The sequence below is a fragment of the Prosopis cineraria genome, unplaced genomic scaffold (assembly GCF_029017545.1).
Source record: "Prosopis cineraria cultivar Desert tree isolate PC_DT_omini unplaced genomic scaffold, ASM2901754v1 PC6, whole genome shotgun sequence".
In the NCBI taxonomy this organism is placed as follows: Eukaryota; Viridiplantae; Streptophyta; class Magnoliopsida; order Fabales; family Fabaceae; genus Prosopis; species Prosopis cineraria.
Window position 1 is genome coordinate 39,610,780 of NW_026555337.1, and position 21,452 is coordinate 39,632,231.

Below are 21,452 nucleotides of genomic sequence, written 5' to 3' on the forward strand. Positions count from 1 at the left end.
ATATCAGGAAAGTTATTAAATGAGTATTTTACTTTTAAAGTATATAAGTTGAAAACTTATTAAATTTTTAGACATATTTGATGAGGTTTAAAATTTTTCACAATTCAAGTGAAATATATTAGAAATATGGGAAGTAGTAGCTTATTTCTACCATGATTAAAAAAAAAAAAAAGAGCAGTGTTGTATAACCTAGAAGTGGAAAGTGAGAATGTTATCCAAAAAAACAAAAAAAGTTGGCAAGTGAGAACAAGTATTCATGACATTGCAGTGCTCCAATCCAAGTATTCATGTGTGGAGTTACCTGTTACTATATTTAAGAGAGAATTACGAACAATTCTGATTATTAGATTGAATTAATTTTGATTGCACATGTAATCCACATGTCATCCTCTTTGGTATTCACATGTCAAGAAGAACATGTAGGTAATTTTGATTAAAGTAGACAATGCAACCATTGGCGTTTTTCTTAAAATTCAAGACATGGAGATAACTACTATTTTATACTGTTAGATGTCAATGACTAACAAAACAGCTACACTGCTTCTACCAATTAGAAACCTATAATATGTTGAAGCGGCACCTCCCTGAACATAGATGTCAAAGACTCTCATGTATGAAAATTTTATGCAAAACATGATTATCCAAAGAAATATGCACAACAATTTTGCAGTGGAAGGTTAGTAATTCTCAGCTACAGGCCTAGATGGGAAAAGCCTCAAAAGGAATGTCATCAATGACCAGAGGCACACCAGTCCTAGTACCTGGAAGGTCACAACCATAGCAAACAACGCACCACTTCGTTCCACCAGTTCTGGGGACTTAGGGAGCCCCGACATTGAGTACATCAGCCGCTCGACAAAATTAACAGCTTTTGTCAGCTGATACAGCCTATATACCTGCCAGATCAGTTCCGAATGTCACCACATTGACTAACTTTTTTAAATCAAGCTACGTGAAACTTCAATTAAAAAGGGTAGAGACAACATAACGTACCTCGAAGATAATGGGGACTAGAGGCCAGCACGATGACCCACGCTTGTCCAAATATCTCTCAAATGCCAATTGAACAGCACAGCCAATTAAAAAAGGAGCTACTGCAACCAGGGATGCCAGGCCGACCACTGGCCAGGTAAGATATGCAAGAAAGGCTGGAGCAACAACCTTGAGGCCAGTTGCAAGAAAAGCAGAGGATAAGTATCCTCTGAGACCTGTGATAAGACCCCATCTTTTCGTGCTATATTGCAAATAGGGTCTTTGGACATGATCAGCCACATGAAGAAAAGTTGCCAGTCCAATGTAGAACAGGGCCTCAAAAGAAAGCGAACTCACGATATCTGCACTTGATTGAACATGGAAATGATTATCAGAGATATTTCTATGCCCTCGCTTATAAGATATTTTTACAATCTAAACCATTTCAATGTAAAATTCAACTTCCTTGCCCTAAGAAAGTCATTGGAAAGAGAAACTTTAACCAAAACTATCAAAAGTATTTTCTACATCAACACACAGAAACTGTATAAACATGTCAAACTGAAATAAGCAAGTGATGCATTTATCTCAACGCAAACGTCCATGAGCATAGTTAACTCAAGTAAGCGTAGGCACCAGAGACACATCAGATTCTGAAGAGTAAATCAGAAAATAATGAAATCCATTCACAAGTCATGATCATTTTTCCACAAAAGTAACAAGGCCATTCTTTAATATCTTCAGCACACTTCACTTTGTTTTTCTTCCTCACAACATCTAATAAACATCAAGGCTTCTCTTTATTTCATCCCGTGTTACTTTGTTTGGATTGGTGAAGAAGGCAGTGAAGGTTAGGTTGTTAGATGTATCACCATATATATCATTTACACTTGTTCCTTTCTTGGTATTGAAAGCTTAAATGAAAGTCAATCAACTATTATGCTAGTAAATCATACAAAGCTAAGAGAATTGAGCCAGGAGACAGTGCAGGGTACCTCGTCTCAAACTTGAAATGCACTGTTCATTCAAAATAATATATGGACTAGCCAGACAAGGGGAGATTGGAGAAGCTTGGAGAAAGGAGGCTACAATAATCTTAAAATCGAAGTCATCACCTCAGTCAAAATTTTCCTCAACTGATGCAGTGAGCACATAAACACTATCATTTTGAAGCCAATTTTCACACAATTGATTCCACGGGTAGGCAGTGATCACGTACATAAGCAGTAACTTGTAATGATATATGTTACATACGGATGTAAAATATGTGTTAGCACAAAATTAGAGGCTTGTTTTGGATTGACACAACGTATAACTTCAGAAAAATTTATATCATTGAACTTCTAATTAAACATTAATGAAATGAACATATAGTTGTTCTAAGTTTTGATCTTACTTTGTGGCGGGGGAATTCTACTAATGAATTGCCATCATAAGTGGAATAAGAAATCCATAACATTGCTTCATATGATAGACGAAATATAAAAACGTAGAAACACAGCCACTTTATAAAGACGTATTGAATTGACTAGAATGTTAAGAGCAAATACAAGGTTCTATAAATACCTCCTAGAACTTCATCTTTCAAGAACGCCTCAATCACATTGCCAAGGAAAAACTGGGGAAGAATCAAAGACGATATAAACGCAACCGGGGCTAAGACCCAGAAGAGAGAGCCCTTCTCTTCTTGAAAAGGAGCGGATACCAACTTTCTCTCTTCAGCTGAGTGGTGTGTTAACCCATAGAAAGAAACAGAACCTGATTTTCCACGAAATGGTTCCACTCCATTATATCTAGTAACAGGCACGCTAGAACTTTGTTCTGGAATTAACTCCAAGTCACTATCTCCATTGGAAATCGAAGCATTAAGAACAAGCCTTCTGTTGAACCGCAGCAATGTCGACTCTTTAATCAGCCATTTTGAACCTGCAACAGAATGTGCCGCAAAAATTTGGCTCGTGAGTGAGGATATTACAAAGATGAACACAATAACAAATAATAGTATTCAAAACAAAATCTAACAACCACCCAGAAATGAAACAGACAAGAAACACATTCATCTGTTAATCACTTTTTATCCAGCGTAGTAGACAAACATTGGAGAAAGAAACGAACGTTTAAACGCAGCTGCAGAGCAAAGTCCCTGAAATCTCAATGATGACTTGGAACGGAAGACTTGCGAGGAACGATGATCAAATGCCCGAAAGGGAAGGCCGCGACAGACAGATTGCAATTCCATTATTTGAATTTAGGGTTTAACGGTTGGGGCTATCCGCAGAGCAAACTGAAGTTTTCTCCGCCCAAATGCTTCCAGAAAGTGTACTGACAGAGACCCGAATAGTGCAACAACGGTAATAAGAAATTCCATCCAGTAAAACGGCGCAGGACAACAAACTGTAATATTTGTTAATTTTGTGAATTGTTAGTAACTGTGATTAACAGTTTTCATACTAGACACAATCTAGTGCTGAATTACTGATTTAAAAATATAAAATATTTTTAATTATTTTAATTAATTAACTATTTTTAAATAAATATTATTTTTTCATATAGAGTCGGGAATAAGGGTCGGGCCTAGAAGGTCGGGCCTGAAAGTCCTATTTAAATAAAGGTTCAGGCTTTGAAAATAATTTTTTTTTAAAGTAATTGGGCTTGAGGGCTTGGCCCTGATAAGCCCTGTAAAATAAGGCTCGAGCCCGGGCTGCCCTTCAAGCCCTGTTATATTATTTTTTTAGTAAAATACGTGTTTGAAATCAATAACCTACTCACCTAATCCTACATCCATTATATTATTATTAATTTTAATTTATTCTAAAATTAATTTAATATAATTTAATAAATATTAATGTATAGTATAAAATTTATGATAGTTTTTATTTTTCTATAATTATTATGTTTGTATATTTATAAAAAATAAACTATTTTTTAAATGAAGATTTAAATTTTATTACTAGAATTCTAATGTATGTTATTTAATTTCTAAAAAATTATGATGATTTTAATTTTTTTAATTTTAAAATATTTTAATTTATTTATAATGTTTAATTTTATTTTAATTTTTTTATTTTTTAAAAAAGGACTTACGGGCCTGGCCCTAAGCCCTGAGTATAAGGGTCGGGCTTGAAAAATGGGGGTCAAAATGAGAAACCGGACTTTAGGACTTAGGCCCTAAAGGGCTGAGCCCATAAGGGCCGGGCTCGCCCGTATTCGCAACTCTATTTCCATATTTAATTAACCAATTTATTTATTGAAGATATTTTTTAAAAAATTATTTATTATATATTAAAAATTAGAAATATTTTGTATTTTTTAACATTTAATTGAAAAAATACTTTTATATTTTTTAACTGAGAGATAGTTATAAAAGCATGTGGTACATATTCAAATTAATTTTATATATTTTCAATTTTTACATACTTACATAATATTATACTCTTTCCGTTCAAAGATGTAAGAGATTTTTTAAGGAGTTGAATGTTAAAAAATATAAGATATTTTTAATCTTTTGATATGTAATCATTATCTTTTTTAAAAAGTACTCCTATTAATAATGACTTTATATTTATTGTAGGATATTTAATAAGGATAAATATAAAAAGATAGAGTTAGTTTGAAAGTAAATAATTACTTTATTGAGATAAAATTTAATTAAAAATGTTTTATATTTTTTAAATTGAGAGAGTATAATTTTTTTTTTTGTATACTTAATATTAGAAATAACTAGACTCAAATCCGCAATTTCAAAGAGGATTATACATAAAGCCCAGAAAAACAAAGTGAATAGAATTCCATGGGCCTTGAAAACCAACAAATGAACACACAAACATAAGCTCGACAGCCCAAAATAAATTTCATGAAAAATTTATAATGGCCATCTCATGAAACCTGCAACAAGCGAAAAAACACTTAAAAACCAAAACATTAACAAAGGCAACAGCCTCAAACTTTTGTCATTGATGATAGTGCACCAACTGTGGAATGCAACTCATAACTTGTTGATGAAAAATCGTCTTGATTGTGTTGATGAGAAGGAAGTGTCTGTTTAGATTGTCTTATTTAAAGTGGCATTTGTAAATCTTAGAAATTGGAATTTTCATTTTCTTTTCAAAGACATTGACTCAATTAATTTTCGACTCCTTATCCCATAAAGTAATTCTCAATCCCAAAATCAAGAGTCAAGTTGGAAAGAAATGATTTTTCATTGATGATGAAGATAGGAAAAATAAAACTCAAAACAGTGTAATTCATTATAGGAATTAAAATTTAGTAATTACAATCATGATTTTATGCCATATTAAATTATAGATACATGTGAAATTTTTTCAGTTGAAGCTAAGTTTGAGAAAAATAACAATAACAAAAGAAATCTTTGATACTAATTAATCCCAACAAGTGTGTATGAAAAAGCTATTCTTGCGTGGACTTGATGGTGCACCACGTCATTATAAAATTACATCATTTTAATCAAATAAAGTTTTATATGTCATCATTTTAAAAGATTTTATTTTTAAAATAGAGTGTCTCGTTAATTTATTTAAGAGAAAATTAACAATAATTTTGATTATTGAGTAACAAGTAATTTTGCACAAGAGCATGACTTGGTGCAACAAGTCTAGTAAAAAATTTATCGAGTGTGTGTATTGAGCAAGATCGGTGACATTGACACATTAATTTATTTTCACATTTTCTATCTTTCCATCAGCCTTAATCATTTTCTTTTTTCTTTTTTTGCTACGTTTGGAAAGCAGATCCTCATTTTTATTATTGTTGTTGTTGTTTTTTTTTGAAGTTCCTTCAAGGTAAGAAGATTCAAATAAAAATTTTAGATTTAACTTTTAATTACTATTTTTGTTTCATTTTTTCCTAAGAAAAAGTTTATATAAGTTGAATACTGATGGATCATCAAGGTTAAGGCATGCATCCAAATTTAAAGAATGTTACAAATGTAATGAACTTAAATTTTAATTGAATAAAAATTTTCTCCTAATAAATATTTTAGTTAAATAAGTTTTTTTAGCAAGTTTGATTTTATTTTATTTGAAATTATAAAAAAAATTTGTGTTCTTTGTGGTAAATTTTTTGTGCCGTTTTTTGAGATTTTCTCTTGCTCTTTTTTGTAATTTTTTCAAATATTTCTTTAATTAGATTTTATATCTTTTCGGGAATGAAAAAACAGAGCATTTCCGTCTCTTCTCTTCACCGACCTTAGACTTCTTTTGTCTCATCACTATCGCGCATTTTCTCCTCACCTTCAACTTGTTCTTCTTCTCTCCATCAGTCTGCTCCCCACCTCATCAATACGTTTATGCTATTGGGATTGTTGGGCTGCAAGAATTTCTTCCTTCTTTGCTGTTCTTTGTTGTTTATTGGTTTAGGCTTGACGGTGGAGTGTGTGTGCACACATTCTTGCTTCAATTCTTTCTATTTCTTTGCTGTTAAACGTCCTGTCTATGTGTATATTAATCTTAATTCCTTTCTTTTCTTTGCCAGTGATTTCTGGTCTTTCTCCCTCATTCAAGCTGCAGATTGGTGCCCTTCTTTCCTTCATCAAAGTCAACCACATGCTAGTTTTAAGCTGTTACCATTGCACTTAAGGTTGAGGTAAATCATTGAACCTTTCTTCTCCCTCTTCAATTGCAACAGCACCACTGAATCATTCCCTCCTTTCTTCAACCGATTGATTCAGTCCCTATTCCTCATTGTTGTTGTGATATTTTTAGTTAGGATTAAGGTGGTGTTTCAGTTGATGCTGGAAATTGTTTTATGGTGATGTTAAGCTGAAATTTAATTAATGAAAGTAAAAGTTTGAAAGTTGTTTGAATTTCTTGGTTATTCATCTCATAAATTTGTTAATGATAAATGCATGCCATCAAAATATTTGTAAAAATGCATGAAAAAAGAAATTAGTAAATTAAGTGTTGTTAAACCTCCATGTTATTTAAGTTTTAATTCAAATTATTAATTGAAATTTTAAAATACTAAAGTAAGAGAAAAGATTATGTAGAAACCTTGTGTCGTATTTTATTTAAGTCTTAAGAAAGCATGAGGATGATTGATTAGGTTTATTATGATTTATGATTAACAATGGGTTACGAGAAAGTATGAGGATAAATTGAGATTTGTTAATTGGTTTGACCAACTCAAGGATATTTGGAACATAATTGGTTAGAGTAAAATCTTAAATGTTGTTTATATTAAATTCAAATGCCCATTAAGCGATTAAAAAGTTTCTTGATAAATGATTTTAGAATTACGACTTATTTGTCAAGAAATTAAAGGCACTATTAGAATTACAGTGAAAGATTAAGAAAAGCATATTTTAAAATTTTGAAAAACTTTCAAGTAAATAACTGGGTAACGTTTTGAATTAATTTTTGATAGAATGTTTGTAAAATTTCTTTATTTTAACTTTACTGTTATTCTTTTATAAATTGTACAAATATTTTTGTTAGTCTTGAAACAAATATACGACAAATGGTATTATTTCTCATAAGTGGTTTAATTATTTAATTCTATGTTAATATAAAATTTTTATTGCAAATGATTCGTGTATATAAATTTGGACAATAAAAAATGATAGTTTGACAATATTTGCAAGTGAAAATTTTAAAATTATTTTTCTTACTCTATACACACTTGATTTTAGTGAAGGGGGGTTGAGTTCAAAACGTTGAATGCTAACGATAGTTCTGTTAGCCCTTGGTACATCATAATACACCTAGCTAGCAAGATGCGTTGGAGGTGCTAACCATGTGCGATAGCCAATGCATGTGGAATGGAGGGATAATTATTCGTGAGCATTGTACTTACGCTTGTTTTTGTAGGTCTTGTACTTGCGCTTGTTTCATGGCTTCTACCGCGCTTGACTGGTTACTCACTCTCATGGACTGTGTATCCACGCTTATTTAGTTATTTATCCTCATGGATTGTATGTCCACACTTGTTATTTATTTTAATAAAGCTCTCCTAAATTTAAGTTTAAATTTATCATTTCTCACTATTATTGGAAATTTTTTTAATATATGTTATGAACTATACAAATGTTAAACATTTATGTGATTCTAATAGCATTGTTTAATTTTGCAATTATATAATTGAGAAAACTCATTATTTATTATTAGCTGAAGTATATGTTTTATTGTTTCATTAAGTCATTTTGAATTTAAATTTATTAGTTACTATCTTCATAATTTTTTAAAATTATAATTTTGATTGAACTGCTACTCACCAAAAATTTCTTTGATCTCAAATATTGTAGCCGACCCTGTGCCTCTTGCTAATCATTGAGAGGCCCCATAATTTTTTGAACAATAGAAACCCCTTTTGATTATCTTTTTGGTGAAAACTAGTATTGTATTATATGAATATAACTGAGTGTTCCACATACACTACAGTTAGATCCTAATCTTATTTTGTTAGCATGTAAATTGCTAGAATAGAGCTAGTCTCCTTGCTGATTTGGTTGACAAATTTTGTTATTGTAGAAATTTCAGGAGGTCCAAATTATAAGGGAGACTCTACCGAAATTTCTACATAACATTTGAAACTTTACAAACTTTGTTATTGTATATAACTTATACATATATATATATATATTGATAATTTAGCTTAACTTCTAATTAATTAAGGCTTATAAAATGTGAGTTTATCTTATATTTCATACCGATCATACCCATAATATCAAGGTGTAACAATAAAGATACTTACAAATTACCCATTAATACGGTCCTCACATTGATAACAAGATTTGATCTTATTACCTTGTAAGTTATAGATCTAATTCTTACTAATTGGGTCAACTTATGTTGGTATTTGTAAACACTCTATTTTGTTCAGGCCCCCACAAAAAAAAATAAAAAAGGCCATTTTTAATAAAATAATAAAAAAATCAAATAAATAAAAATTAAAAGAAAAATCCCCCAATCAAGCCTTAATTTGAATCTTCAATTGGAAAAGGTCAAATCAAAATCTAATTCCAAAATTTTTGCCCTAATTTGAAATGATAAAATTCAAATAAAATTAATCATAAATTGTGATTTAAAGGGATTTAATCATTAATGATAGAAACCCTAATTTTCATATATAAAAAGAGATGCAAGGTGGTGGATCAATAAAAAGAAAGGAAGAAAAAAATTTGAGAGAGAGTTTGAGAAGAAAATTTGTTAAAAAAATAGAGGATTTTTTTTTTAACATCATCCTCACTCATATGAATATGGAGTTGAGAATAAGCAGAGATGCTCTAAATAAGATAATATCAATTATTTATTATTCTATAATGTCATAAGGAAAGCCAATACTCTTATATTTGTGGTCACATATATGATCTTTAAAAATATTAAAGGTTGAAGGGCATTTGATTAGTAATGATTCATATGATTCTTTTGTTTTCCACACTTCTTTCTTCATTCCCTTTTCAAAAAAAGCCTTTGAAAAGTGCGTGCATGCCGCTCTTTATATTTGCATATATGTATCTGTGTGTGTTGCATTCATTGCTTTTCTTTCTTTTAACTAAAAAATCTCTATTTTCGTTCCTTCTGTGTGTGCCTCGCGTGCATGGGCCATATTTTTTTTTTTTAACATGCTCATGTACACTCAAGCACATACTTTAAACATTTATTTGTTTTATTTGTTGTGCATGGTATGAAGATTAAAAATAACCATCTAAATTGTTACAAGTAATAAAGCTCTAAAGGTTTGATATCTCTCTCTCTATTTATGGTTGTACCTTCCTCTAGCACACTACACCAATACTTAATTTGAGACTTTTATGCGTGCATATTTTCTAATCATACCATGTGAAATTTTTAGAATCTCAACAAGTAACTAATCGATTAACATGCCATGTGTGGCAATAGGTTATCACAGGAATACCAATCATGGTGCTTAATTAATTTGTTTTAAAAAACAATCCATTTTTAAAAAAATGAAAGAGATTTTTTTTGTTAAATAAATAGATTGAAAAATAATTTTTATGCTATATGAGATTTTGGAATCTCCACATGTATAAAAGAAATTAATTTTTCTTTGAGATTTTTAGAATCTTCGCATGAATTTCAATCTAATTTTCTCTAGAATCCTTTCTCAAATAACAAAAGAAGTCTGTTTCATAATTTAAAAGACAATAACCCAATACAAAAATTAATTTCAAAAAAATATTTTTCTAAAAAATACCAGTAAACTAACATGCATATTTATTATCGAACTACATGAATTTTAATCTCTCTAAAGGGTGTGTAGGCCCTAGAGTTTTATCTTAGGCCAAATCCAACAAAATAATATTTTTCTTGATTTAATTTTAATTTTCTTCTTATTTTCCTTTTTATTGTTTTATTAATTAAAGATAATTAAATTAAATTTAAAGCCATGTTAATTTTGTTTAGTCAACTTAAGGTAATCATTCTCATGAATGAGTTATATGTGGGATGCATAACACCTTACCATACACAACCGATTCCCAAATGCTATTCTAGTTACTGTAAATCATTTTATTTGTTTAAAAGTTTTTAAAATTTTCCTTTTAAAATTTTTGTGGTGAATCCTATAATTATTGATTTTTCTTTTTAGGGAGACCGTGGTCTGCGCACAATAGTACTATTTTTGTTTGGTTTTGTTTGATAATACATAATTTCTTCAATTTAGGGTTTATGCAAATCATGTGATGCTGATTATTATTAGTAGTAATAATTCTATTAGTACAATATTATTAGATTTTCTTATATTTCTCTTTCTTTCCTTTTTATAATTAGTTTATTTCAATTATTTATTTTCATAAGTAAATCAACTTTTTACTCCTATAATGATAAATGTTTTGTTCTAAATCATTTTTAACTATTTCACTTGTTTAATTATTGCTTATTTATTTCACAAGTACTACAAACACTTGACCAATATCATATGATACGCATGTGTATGTGTGTGTATAGTGTTGTAGCTAGGTGAGACCGCTGTCAGTCGTCACTCATCATGTCTTATATATAGCATATGGTATAAATGTATATGATATATAATTAGTTAAAATTGTTTTATTAGTACCAGTAAAAAAAGAAAGAGGGATATATGTTTTAATTTAGTAAAATTGGAAGTGTCTGTAATTGGTGCAACAAACACAGCTAAAAAAGATCGTGTAATATTCCCTAAAGAGAGGGATGGTAGGGAGAGCTTAGCGTCAGCTGTTTGTATGATATAAATGCGTACGTGTATGAAAAATTAAGTATTTTATCTATATAGTTTTGAATCAGTTGCCTAGTACCTCAACTTTGATAGTTGGGACTTAGTCTTTATAATTTTTATCCTTTAAAAAGACGATGGTCCTTACATGTTAAAATAAAACTATACATAAAGATTTCAGCTAAATTAAAGTTCAAGAATTAATTTTTGATTGAGTCAAAACTATATGACTAGATGAAAGAAATGATTAATTTTCTCATATACTCTCTCTAATTATATTTATTAAGTAAGAGAGAAAATATTTTCTTTTGTTATATTTATAAGTCATATCATTAGAAAAAATGACAAGTAGGGATCCCATAAGAACATTAATAATAATTATAGACCCAAATTATTGAAATTTCAATGACACTGTGGTCCTTACTTGTAATAAATTATCTTTTATTAATTAGTTTGAAATTTACAACAAACTTTTATAAATTCTCAACTAACAATGTAAAGATTTATAAGTATTTTTTTGTTGATTTCCTCAACAATAGCGAAAAATTATAAATGATTGGCTTGTGATTCATAACTAACATTACAAATAATTTCAAGTATATTTAGTATATTTTTAAGCAATTTAGCTATATATTAATAGTGAAAAAGTCACAAGTAATTGGCTTGTAATTTACAACTAACTTTTGTAAATTCTCAATTAACATTACAAATAATTCAAGTCTATTTTCTTAATTTCTCAAGTGGCTTATCTGCATAATGACAAACAAAAATCAAGATTCACAATTAAATTTTATAAACTTCCAACTAACGTTACAAAAATTCCAAGTGTATTTTGTTAATTTTCCCCAATTGACTACTTACATTTTTAATTGCAAGTAAGGACTATAGTTTGTTATTAAAATTTTAATAATTCATTATTTTTGTAATTGTCATTAATATTCTTATGAGATCTGTAATTGTCATTTTCTCAAATTTTTATCATGAATTTCTCCCTTTATCCATCATTAAATATTAGTAAAAAATATATATTATTAAAGTATGTATTTAGAAACAGAGTTTAAAACTTGCTAAATTTTTAGACATAGTTAATAATTTTTAAATTTTTTTTATATTTATAAACATATTGAAAATGGAGTGTGTGTAGATGGAGCATTAATTAGTTGCTTATACCTTGGGATACGGGTAGACTTGGTCAATACTTCAAATTCGAGGTAGTTCTTGTCGTTTATTTACCGTTTCTTCATTTCTTGGTATCTATTTACTTGTCATGAACTCGCACCTCTCATTCATTCAACCTGTTTATCTTCCTTGTCATGACAGTAATAAACCTCTCCTGCATTTACTCACAACTCCCCAAAAAAAAATGTGTACTGTATTAAATGTTCCTTGCAAAACACAAGTTATCCTTCTACATCTTTCCTTTAATTTGGTGATCTGCTTCCCTATAAAAAACCTAATAATGAATCTGACTTCCATATGCGTATGCTCACAACAATGACGATATATGTATAGTGTATTCAGATAAAGATAAAAATAGCAGATAATAAATGTATAGAAGGACTTTAAATTAATGAATCATCACATGATTATTTATTCAGTTTACTTGATGCTTGAGCTAATAACTTTGTATTTAGAGTTACCAACGAAAGCTAGCTATGGCTTTCGTACAGTTATATCAACAAGACATGCATGACAGTTAAATTCAATAATCAAGCAATATAATTACGTTTAATTATATGATGAACCAAAAAGCCTTGATCCTAGTATATAAAAGGAGGTTATAATCACTTAAACAGAGATTTTAGGGTTAGGTCCATGTGAGGAATGCGGAAAATGTTTTTGAGAAAATTGCTCTTAATTGGGCCCGCAATGTTACTTAGTCACATAATCATATTAAAAAAAACATCAAAGTGATGAGAATTAAAGAGAGAAAGGGATTGTTTGATTCATAAAATGAAGAGAGCACATGGGAGAATATACCTATCTTATCTCAAGAGGTTAACAACATGCGTACATATTGAGTAGGAAAATAGATTAAATAGTACAGAAGCACATGACAGATGGATAGAAAAGTAACTCAAAAAGAAATAATACACACCAATTTGAAAACATACATAGCAAGGGCATAGATAACAATATTGACCCCACAAGGACCAACAAGTTTTGAGGATACAGAAGAAAAGGAAGAAATTAAAGAAGAAAGAAAGGGTTGGTGGTCCTCCACAGTGACCTGTGCAGAAGTGTATATATATCCCACACCCACAAACAGGCTGGAGAGAGGGAGAGAGAGAGAGAGAGAGAGAGAGAATGCAAAGTCTGATGGGTCACATGGCCTCTTCAAATAAAGCACACTGACAACACACATGCCCTTGCTTTTTCCCTATTCCACATTCACATGTTCACTGTCCCCCAAGTCCCCCACCCACTTCTTCATCACACTATCATTCTAAACATTCATTGGGATTCAACTCATTCAATGCATATATAATCACTCTATTTCAATTTCATACAGTCTCTTAATTACTCTCTGTCCCTCTCCAGATACATCACAGTAAAATTATTAAACATATGCTATTTCAATTTTTCTTAGTTATACAATGCAAGAAGCTCATATTCTATCAAATCAAGCCAAGATTCTTCACTCTCAAACATAATTCACCACCTAAGCTATATAGAAAAGAAAAACACATCTTTTGCCTAATATATATTTGTTATACACAACAATTACTGAATTATCGAGTACTATAGTTAGCAGACTATATAGTTGCATTTATATATATGTTGAGCTTTTCTGGGTCATCAATCTTCTTGTTTTCTTGAGGATGGTAGTCATCACTGTGGGGAGGTCTCGGTGGTGGTACAGATGGGGCTAGCCGCTGTCAGGAGGGTGCATTGCAAGTGCCTGTGGCAAGTGATGAGGTGGTCGTTCGTGAGCCCGACGGCTTGCATGAACGAATGAACCACAGTCGGACCAACGAACCGGAATCCCCTCCGCACCATGTCTTTACTGATGCTCTCAGATTTTGAGGTCTTCACTGGGATTTTGTGACCAAACTTGTACTGAGTGGAGATAGGTTTATGGTTCACAAACCCCCATATGTATTTGTCCAATGAACCAAACTCCTTGTTAATCTGCAATATAATGGCATCATTTACCCACCAGACCATATACTAATTAAATTGACTCATAAATCAAAATAATTATGTAATACCTATTATCTACTTAGTTTAAATTTGTTGACTTTTTAGAAAATATTTTAATTGCATAGCTTTAAATAAAATTTTCATTTATCCGACAAAACTAATTAAATGGTGTCCGGACTTTATGTAACTTCTATAAATACAATTGATTGATGATGTTGATATAAGAATTTTCAATTTCATATTATTGAAGTAATAGTATAGCACATGTTACAAGCTAATTTTCTTTCAGAAGAAAAGGTATTTATAACTTTTTTTTATCCTTATGTTTACAACTTTAAGATGCATGCAGTTTATTGAGAGAAAATTAGTAAGATGCAACTGGAAATGAGGCATTATTGAAGTGTTGTCATATTTAGAAAGTAAAAAAAATAAAAAGTGTATAATGTAAATATTAAACAATTTATTTTATTTTCATTTATGAGTGTACTGAATATTAAAAAAATATTAAAGAAGTTGTTATTTTTTTATTTTAAAGATAGCTTTCCATGAATATTTCAATGCTTGAGATTAATATTGAATTCAAGAAAATACTGTATACCTCTAAAATTCGGTTAGCATTATCAACAACGCCGCGGACTCTGCTGATATCAATGCCATATTCAGAGCTAATAGACATCATCTGCTTATCACTCAAGTTCGCCACAGTTTCTGCATCAAATTCAGAAAACGCCTTCCTGTGTCCACAAATAACCATCATTAAATATAATATTCTACCTCATTAAATTTCCTTCATATATATATATATATATATATGTTTAATATAGTGATGATGAGCTTAATTCTCAGATGAGAAGAACCAAACCTGAAATCATGGCGTCTCTTTAAGATTGAGGTCCAATCAGATCCAACCTGAGCGCCGCTTAGAACAAGAAGTTCGAACAACATTCTGTATTAACAAAATTGAGGTTATTGTCAAATTAACTTTGTTAACTTTGTCATTTTCTTCGGTCTGCATATGATGTGTGAACTTTTCTGATTTTGTGTGTGTGTGTGTGTGCTTGAGAGAGAGAGAGAGAGAGAGAGAGAGAGAGAGAGATAGGTAGGCTAGCTTTAGCTTACTTGTCATCATGAACTGGAACTCCCCATTCTTCATCATGATAAGCAACGTAAATAGGATCTATTCATCATAACAGAGAATTTCAGGTATCGGTACATTTAAATTTGTGTTCAGGTAAAAATATATATATATATATATATATATGTATCCTTCAATATGAATTACCAGAATTGGCTGTGATGAAGCTGCATCTCTTCTCCTCCTCATTTGAAGAAGAAGAGGGATTATCCGCAACAGAAAGTCGTTCGAAGTTGGCAGACTTGGATCTTCCATAATGAGCAATCCTCATCTTTCTTTGTTGCTGTTGAAGAGCCATCTGTTCCCTCCTGACAGCAGCAATACTTCCAGGAGACTCCGTGATGAGCGACGAACAATAACTCAGCGAAGCCTCCAGAGAACCCTCCTTGAAACTCTTTGACTTCTTCCTCTCCAAACTGGGACGATGATGATGAGAAACACCACTTTTCACGGAGCTTCTTGGAGTCACCACTTTCTCAGAGCTTGAGTTCAAGCTATTATTGCTGTCATTGTTGCCTCTCTTGATAGCAGGAGGCCTCGGAGACTTTAACTTCGGAGAAACCGGAGGTGTTATCAATGAGCTCCTCGTCATCGTCGTCGTCATGGTCTTGCTGCTTACAGAAAGTGACTTTGGTGGCACTCTCTTGATTGAGGCTTTTCTCTCTAGGGTTGGAACTCGGTTGCACGTCGGCTGAAGCACCGGCCGGCCATTGAGTTTGGCCGCCGTGGCGGCCGCTGGTTCTAAGCCTAGGGTGACTTTGTTGGCCTTTGAGGGGCACATTTTTGTGGGGTTATTGTTGGGAATATGACGTGTATATATGTGTAAATGGCCGAAAGATCAGAAGAAGACGATGAAAGTGAGGTTAAGGAAAAATTGCAGAGAAAGAAGAGAGATATGGAAATGGATGAAGGAGGAGGGAAGGGAGGAGAGGGGGGTTATATAAGAAGTGGGGAAGGTGGGACATGTAAATGGGGATCACAGGAACATGGGGAGGTTGAGTTGAGTTCTACAACTTTTTTCCCCATACTTTATTATTATTAGGGGACGAAATTTCTTCTAAATATCTTTCAAAATAAATATAATTTTTAAGATGTAAGAATATCAATAAAGACCCCTTCATTAGACTTATTTAAATTCAAAACTTTTAAATTTATAAAATCTTATTGCAGTTCAGGAATACTGATTTGATATTAATTTTTTTAAAAAAATAATAAAATTGCCTATCATTTAAATTAATATTAAAACTTTCCTACTTCACTTGGTAATATCAAAATTAAGTAGGGCAATTAACAAGTTATCAATTTTTATACTGTATGTTATTCATTTACTTATAAATTATTGTTTATCGTCCTACTTTACTTATTCATTACTAGACTTTCATTTGATTTCATTATAAAAAAATGAACATATGAAGTAGGTAATTAATAATATTTCGTAAGTAAATGAATAAGTGAAATATGACAGTTTTGATATTAATTTAAATGAGAGTCAATTTTTGTCATTTTTTCCAAAAATCTAATATCAAATTAGTGCCCCTGGATAGTAGTAAAATTTTAAAAATTTAAGAGCTTTGAATTTAAATAAGTCTAGTGAAGGAGTCTTTATTTAAATTCTCCCTTTAAAATTCTTTAACAAATTTTAATCTTTCAACAATTTTTTATAACGAGAAATATTTTTTCAATACATTTACAAGTCAAACTTCTACATCTAGTTGCTAAGCCAATATTTAGTAATTAAAATGAGAGAAAATTATAATCAAGTCTCAAATAAAAAAATTAATTATTTTTTCAATATATTTACAAGTCAAACTTCTATATTTACATATTAAATTTTAGTATTTATAAATGAACTGGACTTGTAAGTAATAAGTTTCCTTATCTGAGATTTATATGTAATTATTTCTTAAGAGACATTCATTCTGACTTGCATGTATGCATTTTTTTTCTTAAACACAAGTATCCTTCTATTAAAAATAATTATGTTTGAGTTACAATGAGATATTAAATATATAGATATTTTTACGAAAATATATTTGAAGCTTGATTCATCACATTGTGAGATCAACTTGCATATCATTAATTTTTTTTATATTTGATATATATCTGTTTTGATGGTTTAATTCTGGTAGGATCCGTGATGTGATTTGGCAAAAAGGTGGAAGACTAATAGGAGTTGTAGTCACGAGGCTTGGATTATGAGAGAATCAAGGGAGAAGCTAATATGAAGATTTGTTCGGTGGGATTTTGTGCTCTTACTTTGCCCTTATTCAACCCTTCTTTTGTATAAGATTCGTATCATTCACTTCTAAAACAGATATAGCATGATAAATTATATTTTTACTGCACTTGGTCAGTTATGTTAAATATATCTATCACATGGAATCAACAGATTTGATTTAATGGAAGGGATTAATTTCTCACAACATATCAACCTAATTTCAAATCCTTACTAAAAAAAATGTTCACATTTAACATTCCATTATGCCTGGAACAAAATTACTTATAATAGAAGCTCACATTTCAACAATCATGTGATTTAAGCTCACATTACTTATTTTATTTGAATTTGAATCTCTCAAATAAGGTTTCATTTAATTTCAACTATACCTTTTTTTGAAAATGAAGTTTGGAAGAATATTTAATTTCTTATCAGTCAGTTATATTTTCTTGGGTGTTTTGTAAAATATATCTTTATAATTTATAAGTGAACTTTGAATCTTGAGACCTCGCTTGATTTTATGATGCAAGACGCTCCTGATCTTTCAAGGATTCTTTAGGGTTGAAGTGGTGAAAAAGAAAAGGTCAAAAAAAAAAAACTGCTAGAAAAAGGACCAATCAGGGATTGCTGGTCCATTGACTCTTTTTAGCCCTACGGAATCTCATTCGCAAGAGAGGGAGGGAGGGATCCTTTAATCATGAGAACAAAGTAAGGTTATTTTGATCTCTCTCTTCACTTTTATTTCTTCGGTTTTCATTCATGTCAACTAAATTAGTTAAATCAATAAACTGTTAAACTAGTATTTTAATCAATTTAATAAAATATTTTATTCATAATTGATTTAATCATAATCCAATTATAATTTTAACTATTACCTTTAACTTAAGTGGTGCAATGATCAATTCAATAACTAATATGATTTTCAATACATTGTTCATTATTCTTTCCACCTAGCAATTGATCACTCACATTTGCAAATATATATATATATATATATATATGAATATTATATATGACATATTAAAGGAATTAGCTAACTCCATATGCATGTAAATGGCTTTTTGTGGAAAGTGGTAATATTATACTTTGGTTAAAGGAATAATGAACAGATTTGAAGCTACAAAGTGGTGGATCATTTTCCAAAGGCCTTAATAAAATTATAAAATCTAACTCGATCAATCACTAGCCCAGGCCGAAATAAGTTTTAATACCATGATAATGTCATACGTAGTTAGCTTTGGTTAAAGGAACAACGCACAAAGTGGTGGATTATTTTCTGAGGCTTTCATAAAACCCTGTGTGTGTGTGTGTGTGTGAATATATTCCTTTTGTGCAGCTTTTGGTCTGGTTACGGCCTCATATAGGGCCATAACTATGTGTTCTTCTGTGTGGATTACAGCTCAAAACTCTTCATCATTAACAGCTCCTCAACATCGCTTTTTGTTATCAAATCACGCTTTATTCTATTCCCCAAGGACGGCCAGAAGGAAGACCAAACAAGAATGACCAACAAAAGAAATTAATTAAGTGCATCAAAAAGCATGATTAACCTGTCTGAGTTTTGTAATATACCTATGCTTCAAGTCTGGGTTCTCTGACAATGTTGATCAATTCTCTGGAAAGGAATTGATCCATCTCATGTTTCAGAGATGAACTGTACGTATGAAAAATATATCAACGATTCTTGTACTGTATGGCGTTTTGATGTTAAAGTTGTGTTGCTTTGTTTATTTTAGAGTTGTAAATTAATGTAATCTGACCTTTTCTTTTTTATTTAATTATTTATTTTTTTCATATGGGAATTGAATAGAATCTTTGACTGCATAGGGTTTAGGGCACATCTCAACCATTCCCAAGGTTTAATCATTGTTTGAACAGATTATATCAATTTTTTTAACACAAAACCCAAAATTACTAAAACTTAATTGCATCAGCCAATCAAGAACTTGTTCTATCACTCCAACGTACTTAAACTAACCTAATCTGAAAGTTGCTCCCAAACATAAACAACTCATTAGTTTTCTATGAACAAGTGATGTTTTTTAGCATCGCACGTACGTTCAAAAATATAACATATTTTTAATCAAATTACACTTTTAATAAGTTAATTAATTATCCTTAAACTGATATCATTTTTTGTCATATTTTCATCTTATTTAATGAAGTGTCTCATTTAAATATGAAAAGTTGAGTGGTTTATTTATTAAGAGTATTTTTAAAAAATAATTTATTAATTACATATTGAAAAACTTAAAATATGTTAACATCTAACCTAAAAATGCCTTATATTTTTATCTAATGAAGGAAGTGTATCTTAGACAGGTACTCCCTCCATTATCAAATATATCAAAAATCAGTTAAGTAACACGATCAGATTAAGAATTAAAAAATATTAATAAATATAGTTTGTGTGTAATTATCAAATACTCTCTCCGATCCTATTTATAGGACACTTTTTAAGAGTAATTTTTGGCCTAAAATGTAAGACTGTAATAATTAAACTATGTTTTTTTAATTTTACCCTTTCTTGATGAGTATAAAAGTATTTAATATAGTTATATTATTATTTAAAGTTAAGGATAAAAATAAAAATACATATCATTTTTTTATAATATCATAAAAAATTATAATATCAAGAAAAAAAAATTAAAAGCATAAAAAAGTTAAAAACATCTTATAATAATTAAGAATTGGATGGAGTATGTTATAAATCAGTTAAATATAACACACACAAATTAAGAAATATTAGTAAAAGTAGTTTGTGTGTAAAAAATAATTTCCCTCTTTTACCCTCAATAAAAGGACGTACTCCTGGTGTCTATATAGCCACCATTAATCCATTATGCTTTGTACATGGAAAAATAGAGTCTAAAAACTATTTATGAGGGGAATTAATGAAAAAGATGGCACTAAAATTTTCTTGAAACTCTGTTTCATATATACCTTATATTTAACAACAAATATTCTTCCCAAAGTGTTTCTTATACTTAATATCTTTGAAATTCTACAAGCGATTGTTAGTTCAAAATGTGATTATGTACAAGGAATTGTAGCGTTAGTTGCGGATGATGGTAAAATTGGAAATCAAGAGGCAATTTTTCACGAGATTTAAAAAATAGTTGAATTGAATGAATTGAATTTTCTTAATATGAGCTATGCGCATATTGAAAGTGTCTTACATTTGGACTGAATGAAGTACATAAGAATTAGCCGTACTTGTACTGTCTGTGTGTGTATGCACACGTATATAACAAATCTCAAATCTGTGTAAATTAAAAGACTGACATCATCATGTCCTTTTTATTATTACATGTTTTGGTTTTTTTTAATAATAATAATTTTTAATTTTTAATTAAAATAGTGGTTATTTTTTAAAATCAAGCATAATTTTTATTATATATAACTAAGAAAGGTATCTCTCTTTATAAAATTCCTTGCAGTACTATATTCCCCTTTTTGTTCTGTCATGTATTGGTGAAATATTCCCTTGATTTTCATTTTAAAGATCAAATCTAACCGACTATCACATGATTTTTTCCTTAATCAAATTTAATGATATTGGAGGCGACTACTCAATTTTATTATGATTATATATATATATATATATATATAACTATATGTCTGAATCATATTATTGGATTTGGCCGAAAAAAAAATCAAATTATTCTAGCATTGTCCAATAGAAGAAATAGTAGCTCTAATATCTCAAAAATATTTTCTGCATTTATACAAATTAAAATTCAAAACTTCATCTTTAAATCTTCACAGTCCATTTCACTAGAATCAATATAACATTGTAATTCTAATTATTCTTAT

General features: G+C 30.2%; 2 protein-coding genes across 2 annotated transcripts; both read right to left on the bottom strand.

Moving 5' to 3' along the window:
* Positions 1-454: 454 nt before the first annotated feature.
* Positions 455-3,294, bottom strand: LOC129314300 (uncharacterized). The gene is made up of 4 exons (XM_054957697.1): positions 3,088-3,294; positions 2,539-2,898; positions 994-1,334; positions 455-896 (listed from the first exon to the last, which is right to left on the bottom strand). The coding sequence occupies exons 1-4, from the start codon at positions 3,209-3,211 to the stop codon at positions 678-680; spliced, it is 1,044 nt and encodes a 347-aa protein (XP_054813672.1). The 5' UTR covers positions 3,212-3,294; the 3' UTR covers positions 455-677.
* Positions 3,295-13,608: 10,314 nt separating this feature from the next.
* LOC129313647 (uncharacterized) lies at positions 13,609-16,323 on the bottom strand. The gene is made up of 5 exons (XM_054956926.1): positions 15,566-16,323; positions 15,403-15,460; positions 15,146-15,229; positions 14,882-15,017; positions 13,609-14,271 (listed from the first exon to the last, which is right to left on the bottom strand). Exons 1-5 carry the CDS (start codon positions 16,197-16,199, stop codon positions 13,972-13,974), a joined length of 1,212 nt encoding a protein of 403 aa, XP_054812901.1. The 5' UTR covers positions 16,200-16,323; the 3' UTR covers positions 13,609-13,971.
* Between the last annotated feature and the right edge of the window lie 5,129 nt (positions 16,324-21,452).

Bases quoted from the DNA above. Each gene is read 5' to 3' on its own strand.
- LOC129314300 (XM_054957697.1), bottom strand. From the start codon at position 3,211: ATGGAATTGCAATCTGTCTGTCGCGGCCTTCCCTTTCGGGCATTTGAT. The intron at 2,899-3,087 runs GTTCGTTTCTTT...ATTCTGTTGCAG, and splicing joins CTCTGCAGCTGCGTTTAAAC to GTTCAAAATGGCTGATTAAA. The intron at 897-993 runs GTACGTTATGTT...CTGATCTGGCAG, and splicing joins TAGTCCCCATTATCTTCGAG to GTATATAGGCTGTATCAGCT.
- LOC129313647 (XM_054956926.1), bottom strand. From the start codon at position 16,199: ATGTGCCCCTCAAAGGCCAACAAAGTCACCCTAGGCTTAGAACCAGCG. The intron at 15,018-15,145 runs GTTTGGTTCTTC...TTGTGGACACAG, and splicing joins AAGAGACGCCATGATTTCAG to GAAGGCGTTTTCTGAATTTG. The intron at 14,272-14,881 runs GTATACAGTATT...ATTATATTGCAG, and splicing joins ATGCTAACCGAATTTTAGAG to ATTAACAAGGAGTTTGGTTC.